This window comes from Hirundo rustica, chromosome 5 (assembly GCF_015227805.2).
Source record: "Hirundo rustica isolate bHirRus1 chromosome 5, bHirRus1.pri.v3, whole genome shotgun sequence".
NCBI classification, from domain to species: Eukaryota; Metazoa; Chordata; class Aves; order Passeriformes; family Hirundinidae; genus Hirundo; species Hirundo rustica.
Genome location: NC_053454.1, coordinates 1,698,675 through 1,715,228, shown reverse-complemented (window position 1 = coordinate 1,715,228; position 16,554 = coordinate 1,698,675). Strand labels below are relative to the sequence as shown.

Sequence of the window (16,554 nt, the reverse complement as noted above, 5' to 3'; positions counted from 1 at the left end):
AGGAGAAGCCCCTGAAGCTGTGGTGTGAGAAGACAAGACTCACCATCTTGGGAGGAGCCAGGACCAGAATCACAAATCTGACTTCACAGGAGTTCTCACCCCAGTTCTGAGGCCTCTCCAGGCGGCTGATGCAAACGTGACGACGCTGAAGGGACTTTATAGTGCAACTGTCAGGGAAAATGGGATTGTTAGACTGGGTCCCACAACACCAGGCATGATCTCCCCTGGTGGGCATAAAGGGGCATAAAAACAAGGCATAAAAACACATTTCACCTTTCAGAAGCACATCATGTTGTTGGTCAAAGACTTCTGAACTCTTAAACTTTTAGTTCCTATTAGCCTAATTCTGCTGTCTTTTGTACAATTTAACATGCATGTTTTTATGGCAAGTACCTTTCAAGATTTCACGATGTATTCTGCCCTTTCCTCCAGCTGCTTTTTAACAGCCAAGAAAACAAATGATGGAGAGCACAACACACTGAGTACCTGCAGATCTACAGAAGCTTCTACACACACACACATACACACAAAAAAAAAGCCTCTTATTAAAAAACACCTGCATTATTGGAAAAGAAGATTACACTTCATTTCACCTGATCTCCCAAAGTGCTTCTGGAAACACTAAGGCAAAATGCCAAGCCAATATATTCCCACTTCTGCCTCAGGCAGACCTCTCTGCTGTAATGGCATTCCCCATTTGCTCCCAGCTGTTGTTTTCCCCTTTCTGGCTCACAAGTGTTAAAGAAACCAGGCTGACCTCCCTGCTCAAGATCCACAGAGACGGGATTAGTGCTTGGAGGGAAATCCTTGGCTGTGATCCAGGGGATGGATGTTTAACTCTCAGAACCAAGACTAGCAAAAAAAAAAGTTGTGTTGAATAAACACAGGGATCATCTCCAGAGGCCGTGAAAGACCAGGTCTATCTCCACCCTGGGATATTTAAACAGAGCGGGGACCTGCTTAGCTGTCACTTTTCCTGCTGGGAAACTTTGGGGCTTGGTGCAGGGGCAGCAGTGGGTAATGCCAGCCTGGCATGCAGCTCTCTTGTTCCCCTCCAAGCCACCAACCATTTCCCAACCCTTCTGTAAACCAGAAAAATGCACACAGAGTTTGCCTACAGACACCTGGAAGAGGTCTGGAAGTGTTTTCCTACCTCACAGTGATTTTCCCCTTCTTTTACCTGGTTCAAAGTTATTTCAGCTGCTTGCTCCCTTTGGTCACCTAACAAGCACTTATCAAAGTCCTCCAACAGGAGGATTTATTTCTCTAATTTCTCTTCCATAATCCCATCTTATTTCTTTCAAGATGTATTCTCACCCCCATGCACCCTGAGGGCTGTTCCATTAACAAGATCTTTGGCTGGAGATGTCCTAGTAAGGACCACATCATATTTTCTATCAAGTTCTTCACTATTTGCATTAAAAAAAAAAAAAAAAATTAAAAATCACACCATCAAGTACTTTCTAACTGAGTTTGACTTCCTGATCTCAGATTGGAAGAAGCCCGCTTCTATAAATTAGAAATAAATCCCAAAGAGGCACTTGTCTGAGAGCAACGAAACAGCTTAATTAGAACAATACAGGACATGAGAAAGATGACACTGCTTCATTTATTTCCTAACTTCCCTTCACCACAGCCTCTTGTTCTTTTTGTACTTGAATAAACTTTGGAAGAGAGAAAGATCAAGGCAGGTCCTAAGGTGAGGAATAAACATCTTTTGAAGTAATTGAAAATAGAGTGCAAGCTACACTTGTTTTCACAACCGAAGCCAAGCCCCTGGTTGAAATCCAGCTGTGGCTGGCTACCAGACAAGTCTCCTTGTGTTCCAGCTCAACAAGCCAGAGGGGACGTGAGCTCTGGGCTTTGGACCAACTGGAGAACCTTCAAGTGGCCCAACACCTTCGTTTCTCTCACCTTCACCCACCTGCTCAGCAGCAGTGAAGGATTACTGCTCCATTAGCATCAACTCTGAGCTCAGCATTTCCATACCTCAGCTGCTGAGTTCGTTGAATAATCTGTTTTGAAAAGGAAGGTTTGCTGGGCATTTTGGACATCATTTCCATGCCAGAAGCAGGTATCAGCTACCTGTGGCTCACAGAGCTGTACCAACACTTCCCAGACATCATCCCTTCCCTACCACGTGCACCAGGCAGGACCTGACCAAGCAAGAAACCACTGAAGTACAAAGCAACTTGGAAAAGCCTATCATAAAGTTCAATAATGAAGCAGGCCACGTGTTCCAGAGTTTTCTTTCTCCTTGGAGTGTCAGGGTTAGGTCTCAGTGCCACGAATTGTCTCCAGGGCTGTGTTTTCCAGAGACAGGAGTCCTGTCAGCAGTGCCACAATCACACTTCAGCTCCAGAGCTTCTTGGGTACAGAGGGAAAAAGGGGACTGTAAAAAGCTGAGCTTTGCTATTGGGTCTCTCTCACAATACAAGATCATTTTCCTGGCAGTCACCAAAAATTTGTGTTTCTCTGAGGAGTTCACTGTCTCCTTAAGCTGTGGGGCTGGGCGAGAAGAGGATCCCACAGTACAGAAAGGTTTCACACGGAGCACACTTACAAGACACCAAGAAATTCACTGTCATGATCAATCCTTTTTATCTAAAACAGTTTTATTCTGAGCGCTGGAGATTGAGGTTTCTCACACTTCTGAGAGTGACCTCCAGCTCCTCTGTAAAGAACTCTATGGGCACCGACACATGGATCCAAATCCCAACATCCCACCAGTAAAATTGAGAATTTCCAACACTTAGGTCAATGTACAAATAATTTAGACCAGTAACACTTTTACAAATCAGGCCGGAGTTGATTTAGTGAGGACAAACCCGATTAAAACCAGATTTAAACAGGTGCCACAGAGAAGATGGGATGTACCTGAGCCTGGCTGCATGGAGGAGAGGAACAGTGCAGAATGCAGCCTCATCTGAGTCTGCTCTCCCTCTGTTGCATCCATTAATTTGGAGAAAAAAATGGTGTTTCAATACTGCCAGTGCAAGGCCAAGTCACTGCTCATGCATCATTCAGCAGCCCAAGCTTTTCTTCAAATTTAAGCCATTATTTAGCTGACTCAAATTCTATTCCCTGGTGTAGCACTTACAGCTCCCACTTTTGTTTTAATCCCAGAATCCAGAAACAAATACAATACAAACTAAATCTGCAGTCCCAACCAGACTTGTGCAAATATTTGTAAAAGACACAAAATAAAGTTCCTTGGTTCACATGGAGAAATCTCAAGTCAAGAAGGACTGCAGGTAAAAGTCAGCACAGCTCAGGCCAAGAAGAAAGTCACTTTCAAAATGAAACTGTTTATTTTTATGTTTTTTAAGTAGCACTTAAACAAATTCCCACTAAGAAAAAATAAAGAAAAAAGCTGGAGGGTGAATAGCCAAAGCCCCAAAAAACTGAGAACTAGCAAGACATTTTCAGCTGACTCTAAATCAAGTCTGGTTTAGTCAAAGCCTCCAAGTTCCTTTTTGGTTTGAGTTGAGCTACATTTGATTCTCCCTTGGTTTGGCTAGAAAGCTGAAAAATCTATTTTCACCCAGTATTAGTCACTCCAGGAAATGCTGGACTATGATTTAATGAGATGCCAGGTTGTGTTCTCAGCAGTTTTATCTTGATCCCCCAATAATTGAGCTCATAAAAAGAGCACTTAAATTACAGCACAAATTCTGCTCCCCTCTGCCTCTGGTGGTGCTGAGGGTGGCACTGGGCTGGTGAGAACTGGCAGTGCTCCACCAAAATCCCAGATCCACCGAGCCCCACGTGCCCCAGGTCTGCCCCACACCCAAGATGTTATCAGAGTAATAACACATTGCTCAACCAAATCATAAAAAGGGTCAAATTATGGAGACCTAAGAGAAACAGAAACCCTCTTTTAAAAGGGCAAGAAAGGAAGTTAATTCAGAAACAAATTATCCCTTGCAGTAAGAAAAAGTGCCCAGCAGAGGTAATCAGCCAGCCAGCCTTTTCCTGTCCCCACACAGAACAACAATGACACTTCTTGTTCTCATCCACTGCCAATAAATCTTCCTTTGCTGAGCAGCTCCAGGCACCAGCTTTGAGAAACCAGGATCTGCAAGTGAGGAACGGAGCTGTGGCCAGGCCAGGCAGCTCACCCACAGCTTGGCACGGGCTGGTCTCAGCCACAACATCCACACTCCAGGCTGGAAATCCTTTTGGCCTGGGAAATGCACCTTGCTGGGCTCCAGGAAGACTCATCCTCTCCAGGGGGAAGGATTTCCTCCAGGCCAGCGCATATTGAGAGCTCCTTTCCATCACACAGCACCTCCAGGAGCTCTCCAGCACCACCTGGGATGGCTCAGCATGGGGATGGGGAGAGGTCCTTAAAAGAAAATTAATTGGTTCCCTGAAGTCGAAGAACACTTGCCAGATGTTGGCTGTGGCAGCTGGGACATGGTTTGGAGGTGAACACAGCGGTGCTGCATTAGTGGTTGGACTTTTCAAACCTTCAGGATTCTCTAAGGAGACATCTCATCCCTGTAGAGACCCTGCAGGTAGCAGAACAAGCCTTCCTTCTTCTTCAGGACCCAAATTCCTAATGCAGAGTTTGAATCTGAGGTTTTCTTTTCATAAAACAGCACCTGCAAGAGCTTCAGCTCTCCAGCACAATCTGGGAAAACCCTAAAAGGGTGGAGAAGCCCTTAAAAAAATTATATGGCTCTCTGAGCCCAAAAAACACTTGAGAGATGATGGTTGTAAATTCTGGAGAAGAGGCTCTTGCTTACAAGGCTCCAAATCTTGTAATCATTCCTCTAAATGAAAATATTTGTTTTAAGCAGTCCAACTGTTTTAATTTCCCATTTTGCCCTTTAAAAGAATAATCTGAGGAAGAGACAGCAAATGAAGCATCTCTGAAATCTATTCAACAGCTAAATCAGAGACAATGTGGCTTTTCTAGAAACCCACAGACCTCTGGGTCTGGAAAAAGCCTTACACACACAAAATGGACTTGTTATTACTTCTGCTGAGAGAGACACCAGTCACATCTTTCACAGAGTAATACATTAAATTTGGGGTCTTACTCCTCAGATTTTGAATATCTCAACAGCAGCCTTGCTGGTTACCCAGTATCATCTCACAATGCCTATTTTTGTGAGGCTACCTGGGTCTTTCTGAGTTAAACTCCTCCACAGGAGTCACTGCCATGACAGGCTACATCAAAGGCAGAAATTCTATAGCAACACAGAGCACGCAGAGCACTGAACCACTCTGCTAGCAGAGAGGCTTTTCCCCCCGCTCTGCTCTGCCTGTTAAAACAGCTTTAGGAAATCAGCTCAATGCCCAGTCCACGTGCCTTAGCAATCCAGCCAGAAGAAACGGCTCTACAGCTACTCCATCCAGACTATGGAGCAGCTTGATTTCATGTTTTTGTAAGGATTCACCTCTGGAAATCAGCAGTTATATCGATCTGCTGGCAAGGAGAATACAGCCTGGAAGCTGGGATGCCTGGGGAATTCCATCAGCTCAGGGACATTTGTATCGTTACCCACCGAGCTGATGTTTCCTCTAGCAGGACGTGAGGGAGAAAAATCCACCAGCAGCCAGTTAAGCCATTTTAAAATCATATATCCTTCCTTCCAAGAGGAAAAAAAATTAAAATCAGGCATTTTCATCTTCATTTGTCAGGCAGTAAAAGAAGGAATGGGGTGTGATAGGACCTGGCTTGTGATAGAGTTACTTCTTAAGGGACAAGGAGCGGTTTCTTGGCCATTTTGAGGCAGAAAGCTGCAACACCAAAACCAGCAGCTCCCACTGGAGCTTCTTGCCCATTTTTCCCAGTCCAGACATGGAAAGCATCCAGTTTACCCCTCTGTGCTGGGATCATGGCAGGTCTGGGTGGTTCAGGGGGAGCTCCAAGCACCCTCATGGCAGCACCTGAGCTTCTCCACTTAAATAACTGAGGAAAACAGCCCAGCACTCCTCATTCTGGGACAGGACTATCCCTCATCCCAGCTTCTCCAAGGAAACAACCAGCAGCAGCTTCCCAGGGAAGCAGCAGGAGATCTCTGTGCCAGTTTGTGTCTTCCTGTTCTGGCAAATGCTGGCATGGGAGGAAAAAGGAGTTGTGTCCGTGGTTTCAAAGGTTATGAGATCTTGTCCTGGGCTGATGAAGCTTATCTAAAACTCTTAAGATTTGATTTCTAGTTAGGAAATGACCATGACACAAACAGAAACTTTCGTTCTTCCAAAGCTGGACCCTGCTGATCACTGGGGCAGGAAAGGCTTTGATACTCTCAGCTCTCATTTTAACGGAAGAATCCCAAGTTTTCCATAAGCTGATGTATTCTGGTATGGCCTCAGCAAGCTCAGGTTTTGGTCATTCCTGACAAAACCAGCCCTAAAGCCTGCAGTGAATCGGAATTCAGTTGTTTTCCGGGACTTCACTGGAACGTTGAAACCTTGAGATCTTCAGTTCCTCAAGGGTTTGTTCTGCCCTGTGGCTGAAGCCCAGATCCATATGGAATGTCTGACCCCACTGGAGCTTCCCCAGCCCTGAAACCATCAGGAAAGCACCAAATCCAACAGAAGCAGAACAAATATTTCTACCCGAGGTTCTCCCCACTGCTCTTCTCACTGAGGATAAATCAGGTAAGAAATAAGACCCTTCTTTAGAGCGCAAAGAAGAGGGAAATACATTTTTGTCTCCATTAGGAATATTCTTCTGCAGTCAGGCTCTGCACAACTCAGTGAATATCCTACAAAATTCCTTCCTTTCTCACCCCAAACTAATTTCAGCTGTTAATATTTCCCCTCATCATCTATGCAGAAGCAACACCACCAAAACTTTATGTCTGAGCTGCTCTTCCTCTTTAATATAATCTCATCGTGATACTCAATTCAATCTCATCCACCAGGAATTAAAAGTTGGTTAAGGTGCACCAACCCAGCAGTGCTAATACAAAATTTAGGAAAGAATACAGACCAAATGCAAGGATAAAGAAAATAGCAGATATCTTAAAGGTTCTTCCCACTCATATGGAAAATTTTTTCATCAACAAATTCCCTTTACTTCAGAGGTTTGGAAGCTGTTTTGCAATCTGACTTCAAGAAAAATGTAAGATCTAAAAATATGGTTCACAATCTGTTGCACAATCACTCCAGCAGAAATACAGTGCAACAATTAGATAATTATAGTTAATAACTCATCATTGCTTTCCCACCACTTTCTTCTCCCTCTTCAGAGCAACAAAAGGAAGAAACAAGGAAAGTTTTGCACAAGACACCTTCAGGCTGTGAGCTTATTTTTCAAATCATCTCTTGTCATGGAAGCCAGGATTACTCACATGGATGCATTTAAAGCTCTGGCTCACTTTCCTAACAGGCTGAACCCACCCTTTTCAGTCTCATGTATGTAATCACAGCATTTGTATCATGACCTTTAAAATGCTTTGGTGTTAAGGCAACACTCCCCAAAACCCTCCACGGAGCCGTCTCATCCCACAGGAGAAACTTCCATCCTCTGCATCAGCAGCACCTCCATATCCTTACTGCTGTTACCCTTCCTGTGGCACCCAAAGCGGAGAAAACTGCCCAAAAGTCCCCTTGGTTGACACCATTTTACTGTATAAACTCACTTTCTTCTTCGTGGTCCTGCTTTGTACGTGCCAGGTGAAAAAAGTAGCACACAAAGCAGGAAATATCATCCAGCTCTCTTCTTTCTCAGGACACAGCCCTGATACGCAAACATTTCTTTTTCACATTGAGATCACATCCTTCTCTTTCATAAGAGATTAAAAACAAGGGGGAGATTTTTCCTTGTTCACTGATGGTATTGTCCCCTTTTTGGTTTTTATTTTTTTAATCCTCCATTTCGCTCCATTTTCCCCAGCCATAAGCAGAGGGCAGGAGAAGAAATGCAAGCAGAAGGAAAACTATTGTGACAGTTGTCCCAGCAAACTGGCTGTGAAGGCTAAAATATGTGCATGCCTTTAGGCACCTATCCCACACATCCCAGTCATTTCTCTGGGAATTAACGTATTTCTCGACAACTCAACTTCAAGACTGCACAGGAATAAAGCAACAGAGTCAAAAAGGCACTGCTTTGGCTGGCTCAGGGACTCAGGTTCTGCCTGTCCCCTGTGAAGGGACAGCCTGGCTCACCCCACAGGCCTGACTTGGAGACAATAACTTCAAACCCCAGTCCTGGTCAAGTGCAAGCTGGGGTGAAGCCACCACATCTCATAAATCCCAGGTGACAGAGTTCTTACTGTCTTAAGGGCCTGCTCCTCCAATGTTTTAACAGTGCTGACAATTAATCAGCGTCCAAATTAATTGTCAGACAAAGTAATCAGTGTCTAAATAGCATGGAATGTCTGACTTCAATTTTCAGCTACAAAGTCTGGATGGTTCTATCAAAGGACCTAAGAAATCTTTTGGTCCAGGCTCCCAGACTTTGGCAGGCAAAACAGTCCATGAACCAGTTTGCTTGTCCCTTTGAGAAGTTCCTTTATTAGCATTTCTCAGTAATTAGCATTTTCTGGCTCATTTTTTCAGCATTCTTAGCTTGTTAACAGCAGAATTCTATAACATCCAAGAGCTGGATGCCCTGGAGGGGCTGTGGTCACCTACTGCATGTGTTTTAAGAAGAGGAGCAGCCCAGAGACAGACAGATCCCACAGGATGGATGGAAAAAGCACCACCAGCTTAACCCAAAAGGGCACATTCTGAACCTCTGCTCCTCCCAGCAGCAAGAAAAGGTTTGCATGGCAGTGATTTTGCTCCTCCAACCCATGATACTTACATGATACAGAGCCAGGACTGCTGATACTGCACCCCCGTGACTGTGGCTGTGACCCCTTGAATTGTGTCTGATAAGAGGTGAACTGGGAAGAGAAGAGAGGGAAACATCACAGGCTGTCCTCATTTATTCTGCAGCTGTAAATAACATTTCCTTCTAAATAGAAGCTGACTACTAATCCCAAGCATTCCTATCTGCCCAGTGGACTGATGCAAGGGTGGGGGCTGACAGAGAGAGATGGAAACATTTGTCCTGCTGCTTTTGAAGTGTGGCCCTAAACTATTCACAGCTTAGAAAGGCAGCTGCCTTCTCCTCCCAACATCATCCTACTGCAGTACTGGGTTATTAGATTAGCATCATCCACCACACACACACAGACAGGACTGGGAGAGGTGTCACCTTCCCAATCCCCTGCCCTCTCTCCCCCTCTTCCCAGCTACTGCTCTGACATTATTTTATGGCACTACTTACTTTTAGTTCTTTATTGGCAGAAAGCCTAAATTAAAGGGATTACAAATGCGAAGCTCTAAGACAGGTAGCAAGAAGTAACCAAAGCATGAACATGCTTACTACATGCTCAGGACTTGACATATCTGTTAAACAAATTCACTCAGGCTGTGACAGTTACATTTGAGGTGCGATGGACATGTTTGTACATTCATTCCTGTTGACTCTGAACCATCAGGGGTGCCTACAGAGAAACAATGCTCAGTTAAGCTTCTTCACATCTTGGGCTAAAAGACAGAGGTTTCAGACTACACTACAACATTTGTTAATAGCTTAAAGTGACACCAGAGCCAACAATCTTGGCTAGGGCTGCTCTGGTTGAGCTTCTGGAGGAAGCCCAAGTGTCTCCCAACTCCTCCAGTTGGCTGGGAGTGAGACAAAGGATCAACCCTTCCCAGTTACTCATCCAAAGCAGGCAAAATTCCCCAGCCTGTGTGAATTCAGGTGGACAGTCACAAGGCAAAGGAGCCACTGCTGATCAGACACCAGCAAGAGTCTCTTGGCTGAAAAGCGTTGTCTGAGGACAAGCAAACCAAAAGCGTCCACGCAGACAAGACATCCCAGTGCTGCTGACTCCTCACCCCAGAGACCGCCACGATAGGTGATCTTAATGAAACAGGGGCAAGCAAGACTGCACCAAAACACAAAAACCCTGGAGAAATGAGGCCCTTCATTCTGAGTGACATGGGAAAAAAATCAACCCACGGCATCACATGCAACGTGCAAGCCTGGGGACCATGAGGTGAGTGTCCAACACCCCGCCACGGCAAGGATGGCAAATGAATCAACAACAGCCCACCAAACCAAGAGCCAGAGCAAACCAAGAGCTGATTACCGTTCCCTTCCCGTGGGGTCCCTGAATCTGTGAATAAAGTGTTCATGATTTTTTCGAAGTTGCAGCTCGGCTCCATGTTCTCAGGATCCTCGGCGAAGTGTTTCAGCATCTCCCGGAGAACATCGTCCAAGGACGTGGCTGTTTCATCCAGAATGATGCTGGCTCTGGCCAAGAAGCCATCCAGGTCTCGCTGGGCTCTGACTTCCTCCTCAAAATTCTTTAATTTCAGGTACTGTGTTGAGAAAAGTTCAGAGCATGAGACAGCTGTACACAACACCAGCAAAGTAGAATTTGGGTCCTTCACAAGCAGCTTTGCTGAGGTTACCACCCAACCAAGGATTCTACCAGCCACTCACATCACAGGAGAAAGGGTATTTTATGCATTAATACATGTAAGGTTTAAGTTTTATCCTAACAGTGTGCCCACAGGTGAATGCCCAGGTACCATTTATACCCTGACATTAAAGCATAATTTAAAAAAAAAAAAAAGGTTTTTTCTATGGTTTTGTTTTTGTTGGTTTTTTTTTAGCCTAGAATAAAGTAGAATAAGTTGGTCTGAAAGCAAAAATACTTGAGGTAGCATTAAAAATCTTCTTTAGGTTCAAGTAACACAGGAAGTTTGAAAAAATGTGGCAAATTTATTTGAGAGAAATGGACACTGAGCTCAGCAGCATGAAAAATTACCAGTATGAATCTCAGTGCCAAGTGAACCCAGTTGTCCTCAAACTGGCAACCATCTGTCCGCAGTGCTCCCAGTGAGGGAGCCTGAAGTGGGAGGTGGGGAATGCCATCCAGCCCAGCACCTTTTCTAACATTTGGTAAATTTCTGTTCTTTCCACTTCCGTGGAAGTTTTCTTCCTTTGTGGATTTAGCTTTAAAGCAATAATGAAAAAAAGACAGACGAGGCTGAAATTATCCCAGCTCTCTGCTGGTTCCTTCTGCTGTCCCAGACTTACTGGCCTTGAGATGGAAGAGACAGCCCCAGAGTGTTCGAGACAGCCCCAGTGTGTTCCAGAACCTTAACTCCTTTCTGTTCCTGTCAGCTGTGAAGGTAATTAACTGAGTGATCAAACTACAAATGCCTCACTCCCATTGCACAGTCCTTGGAAATCCACACACAGAGCACTGGACAAGGAGGGCTGGCAGTCCTGGCCCACTCCTTCTACAGCCTGAGTGAGGAAACAGGAACTGCACTCTTCCATGGATGTTCCTTCCGATGGGAAAGCTGCCAGGTTGAATTTGTGATGCTGAGAACCAGATTGCCAAGAGACAGCGAAACCCTCAGTTCCCCTCAAGCTCAGGAAGAACCGAACCCTGAATTGCTTTTACAAATCTGACCCTCAGCTGCCCCCACAGTCAGGACCATGCCATGTTCCCCCCAGGGTACAGGGCTATCCCAGAGCTTCACTCACGGCTCCTCTCCTTCCCTGCACTCTCTCTTACCTTTTCCATTTATAGACATAGGCAAAAAAATGCCAACATCTCTCTAATTACTGTAATTATCACAGCAACTATCAAGTTGTCAGTACACATCCATTGCAATTAGCACTGTTTTACTTTGCATCAATCACTCTTTCCACAGCATCCTTGAGAGGGAGGATTCTCTGAAGCGTTTCAGCTCCCACCCCCAAGGCTTTGGAACCATCTGCTCGTAGGAGAGGAGACAGGGACACAGCTACAGCTCCACCTCACAAGTGCAAGCAGTGAGTCTGTCTCAAATAGAGAGCAGATTAACACACACCTGTAACAAGAGGCTTCAAAATAGCAAAGGTGGCTCTGTGTCACCAACTTCTGCACGAGAGAAGCAACCAGAAGCAAAAGGGCAGAAGGAGAAAGTTGAGGGACAGCAAAAAACTAATCAAAGACATTCACGTGCATTATCTGCCCAGATCACAGAATCACAGAATGGTTTGGGTTGAAGGGACCATCAAGATTACCCAGTTCCAACCCCCTGCCATGGGCAGGGACACCTTCCACTAGCCCAAGGTGCTCAGAGCACATTCCAGCCTGGCCGTGGACACTTCCTGGGCAAGCTGTGCCAGGGCCTCACCATCCCTATGATGCATTTTTTCCTAATATCAAATCTAAACCTACTCTCTTTCAGTCTGAAGCCATTTCCCCTTGTCCTGTCACTCCAGGCTACTGTAAATTATCTCTCCCCTCTTTCTTGTAGCTCCCTTCAGGTCGGTTGAAGGCCCCAGTTCATCTCAATCAATGCTGATCCTGCAGTGAGCTGTGCTTGACAGCATCAGCTCATTGCAAGGCAGGAGGATTCAGCTCCAGCTGAGCCACAGGCTTCAAGCAATGCCTTGGGAAAATAACTTTGCATGCCTCACTGCTGTTTCATTTCCCTGCTGTTGGTCCTTTACAGGAGATAGGGGGAAGACTCATATTTATCACCCATTTATCATTATCACTCCCTAGGATTCGGGAAGGCATTATAGAGTCATGGAATGGTTTGGGCTGGAAGGGAACTCCAAGCTCATCCTGTTCCAACTCCTGCCATGGGCAGGGACACCTTCCACTATCCCAGCTTGCTCCAAGCCCCATCCAACCTGACCTTGGACACTTCCAGGGATCCAGGGGCAGCCACAGCTCCTCTGGGCGCCCTGTGCCAAGGCCTCCCCACCCTCACAAGGGAGCATCTCTAACACCCCATCTAAATCTACTCCCTGAGCTTAAAGAGGCTTTATGCACATTGAACATCACAAGACAAGCAGCCACCATGAAAGGAGAGAAATCCATCACTCCCTGAGACACACCAAAATCAAATTACTGGAAGCACTGGCACAGCAAAGCCTCAGCGTCAGCTCAGGCACAACTGTTCCAGCCAGGACCCCCGCTGGCTTCAGGGGAGATTAATGAATGCTCCCTCACTAATATTTTTAGCTGGATAGTCAAGTCACACCAGGAAACTCGATGCTGGAAACTCGATGCTGGAAACTGCTTAGGAAGAAACCCAAGCCAGCTACCCAAGAGCCATTTGAACAGCTCTGGGCAACCTTGATTGTAAAGCTTCACATTGCACCGTGACAGGAACAGAGGCTGTTGTGCCAAAAAAGGGGGGAAACACTGAAACAGCCTCCCCTGACTTCAAGCAGGCCAAAATCACAAATTCTAACTCACCAACAAGGCTCGAAATGCAAGCTCTCTCCTGGCTGGCTGCTCAGCTGACACCACCGCTTAGAGTCACTGGCAAATTTTTTGTGGCATCCAAAAAATCCCGTTCTCCTGAGCAGAGCCCTGCCTGAGCTGCTGCCATGGTCCCTTGGGCCAACTGTCTCAGAACCACTCTGTGACGGTGATTAAATAGCTCAACCTGTGTGGAGAAACCCTTATTCCTGCCCACCAAGTGCCCTGCTGGATAGCAACTTGCCTGAGACACAAACTGCCCTTCCAGAACCGCAAGCTACCACCACAGACAGGGATAACCTACAGAGAAGCCTCTTCAGACAAAGCTTTTCACTTCTCTGCTGGTGATTCCCCCTTCCCAGACACTTGGAGCTATCTCCTCCATGAGTCAGGTCCCAATTTCCTTTGCATTTGAAGCACAAAATTTCCATTCATCCTCCCCAGAGGGAAAAACTGGCAAAAGTATCTTTTTCTCAAGCCCTGCAAAAGCTCTCTGGTATTTGTGGCTCCAGAGCACACTAAAACGCTCAAGCATGAACTGTAGGCCAGAAAAAGCAAGAATCCTACAGCTCTGAAAAGGAAAAACAAAATAGAAGAGACACTTATGAGTTAGAAGTTTCCAACTATTTCTTATCAGAGGCAGATCCTGCATTTGGGCTTAGAATTTGCACTTTTAAGTGATTAAGTTCTCAGGTTACTTTCAGTCAAGTGTGTATGACTGAGAACCTTGGCACTGGGATTAGACAAGACAAATTAGGGATAAAGACATTTTCATTCCTGAACATCGAATAGCTTATTTTAACTTTCCATGATTCTATACCAAACAATGTTTAAAATTTTTTGGTGGTGGTGGTTTTGTTTTGGGTAGTGTTTTCTTTGGGTTTTATTTGCTTTGGATTTTTTTTATTAACTTGGGGAAAAGGTTTCTAAAGCTATCACACATTTTCATCCCACTACTAATTCAGCTTTCTGAAGTATCTTTTCAGGATTTGAGCTGTTTTAAGAGGCCTAAAGCAAAGCAGAATTAAAGAGCTCTCTGGGATTCCCTAAAAAGCCCCCAAAGCTTGCAAGGCTACACAAACTAAAACCTTAAGTTACAACCTGCAACAAAGCCTGAAATCCAAGACCTCAGGCACTGGCACAGCTGCCCAGGGCTGTGGTGGAATCCCCATCCCTGGAGGGATTTAAAAGCAGTGTGGATGCGGCACTTGGGGACATGGGTCTGCGGTGCCCTTGGCAGTGCTGGGGAAATGGTTGGATTTGGTGACCTCAGAGAGTTTTTCCAACCTAAACGATTCTGTGATTTACCAGGATCAGTGATGCTACAAGTTCCCATGACAATAGCCACTCCTTCCAGCCCTCAGGCAGGAAGTCAAGACAACTTAATGTACCACAAGCCTCACAACCCTAAAGAAAAAAACTTCACATGGTACTAAATACAGATGCAGAGAAATAAAGAGTGGGCTGGTTTGGAAGAGACCAAAGATCAGCCAGTGCCACCCCTGCTACAGGCAGGGACACCTTCACCATCCCAGGGTGCTCCAACCCCCTCCAGCCTGGTCCTGGACATTTACAGGGATTCAGGGGCAGCCACAGCTGCTCTGGGCACCCTGTGCCAGGGCCTCAGCACCCTCACAGGGAAGTCATTAAAACACCAACCCAATTCCTCTCTGAGTACTTTCTGTGCCCTTCCATAGTTGAAAGTTTGGAATAATAAAGCCTATACAAGTTTGGTTTTTGGTTTTTTTTTGCACTTTCACCTTATTAGTGAGTTACAGTCTCAGGAGCAAGTGTAAACTAAGTGTGGGCTCCTAATCCTCCTCCTAGCCTGCTTGTTTCCAGGGATATCACTCCTGCTGAACCTCATGAAGAACGACTGATTAGCTGGAATAAAGAGGGAACCAAATTCCAGCCATGTCTGCTCCCAGCTCCAGAGGAGCCCAGCAGCCCAGATCCCTACAGCGCACACTTGGATCCCTGCGGAGGCAGCTGCAAAAGAGAAAGTGATGAATTAACATGTCAAGGAAGTGTCTGGGACAAAAAACAGTGGAACAATCAGAATTACAGAGAAATTGTTTGGAGAATGAGCGGCACGTGGCTTTTTAGGTTTAAAGAAAGGGAGAGGAATTCAAGAGAAGAAACATTTAAATGCCTTTTGCTTAGTCCAGTGACAAGCAGCCCCTCAGTGTGTTTCATGATCCTTTTCTGTACTTTTGGACAATGAAAAAACCAAATTGGTCACACAGCATCTCTACTCACCTTCCTTGATGTGTGCAGTAACACGCAGCCAGCACCTTCACTTTCAGCTGGAAAGAGGGAAAAAAAAAAACACATCAGAAGAGTGTTACTACCAGAGGTACCTGACAGGCAGCAGGAGCCGAGCAGGAGGCTCAGGAGGAGGTGAAGCATCACTCTCTTGGCAGGGGATGATCTCTAGAGAAAAGCAGAGATTCAGTTTTTACAACATCTCCCATTTTGGAAGCATGAACCAAGCACAGCACTGGCATTATCTGATCACTAGGGGATTGTGTCTTGCAGCTTTTTTTGGCCAGGTTTTTGTAACTCTGGCGTATTTTTACTCTTCCTTTCTCTCCCTCCCTCTCCACCTCCCCAAAAATCTAACTCCTAATCCTTGAAGTAATCATTTAATCCAATGCATCGTTGTTTGATAGATTGAGGCTACGATCTCATGAGTCACTCTCGTTTGGAAACCCTCCTTGTCCTCGTTAAGGAGTCAACAATAGCAGCCAGGCAGTTCCAAGGGATCGCAGGCAGTGACTCCAAGATGAGCACATTAATGTCCTGTCAACTCACCACACTGCCTCCATAAATCTGAGGAGAAAGCAACACAGCTCTTGGGAAAGAAAACTGCTGTTTAGGGACTAGTAAATGTCATTGAATACACAGGATGGGGGAACCCGGGAAATTCCCACTTCAAACTTCCAAGTGCCAACAATAATGTTTTCTTAGAGTATCTACAAAGCATTTTTTGGGTATCAGCTACAAAATAAAACAAACCGAAGCTGAATTTGCCAAAAGCACACTACTTGTAGGCAAGGTAGCCTCCCTATGGCATTATTTGTCCCACAGGTACTTTTTAAGCAGAGAATCACTGAATGGTTTGGATTGGAAGGGACCTTGAAGACCATCGAGGTCACCTTCCACGTGACCAGGTTGTTCCAAGCCCTATCCGACCTGGCCTTGAACACTTCCAGCCTGGCATCCTTCTCCTTAGGTTCTCAAAAAAAAAAACCCCAAGCCTGAGCTGCTACCAAAATGAAACACGTGAACGGCTTTAATTCAAATGAGCACAGAA

General features: G+C 45.5%; 1 protein-coding gene across 10 annotated transcripts in view; it reads right to left on the bottom strand.

The window, feature by feature from the left end:
* SLC4A11 (solute carrier family 4 member 11) overlaps positions 1-16,554 on the bottom strand; it is a 94,848-nt gene that overhangs the window by 41,536 nt on the left and 36,758 nt on the right. For 6 of the 10 annotated variants that reach the window (XM_040063603.2, XM_040063600.2, XM_040063605.2 and 3 more), the window contains 5 exons: positions 15,498-15,544; positions 10,107-10,338; positions 9,393-9,455; positions 8,768-8,849; positions 44-167 (listed from right to left, as the gene is read on the bottom strand). In XM_040063603.2, coding sequence (XP_039919537.1) covers positions 44-167; positions 8,768-8,849; positions 9,393-9,455; positions 10,107-10,338; positions 15,498-15,544 — 548 coding nt within the window. The remainder of the gene's footprint in view (positions 1-43; positions 168-8,767; positions 8,850-9,392; positions 9,456-10,106; positions 10,339-15,497; positions 15,545-16,554) is intronic. The other 4 variants (XM_040063606.2, XM_058420490.1, XM_040063602.2 and 1 more) reach the window with 1 other exon arrangement.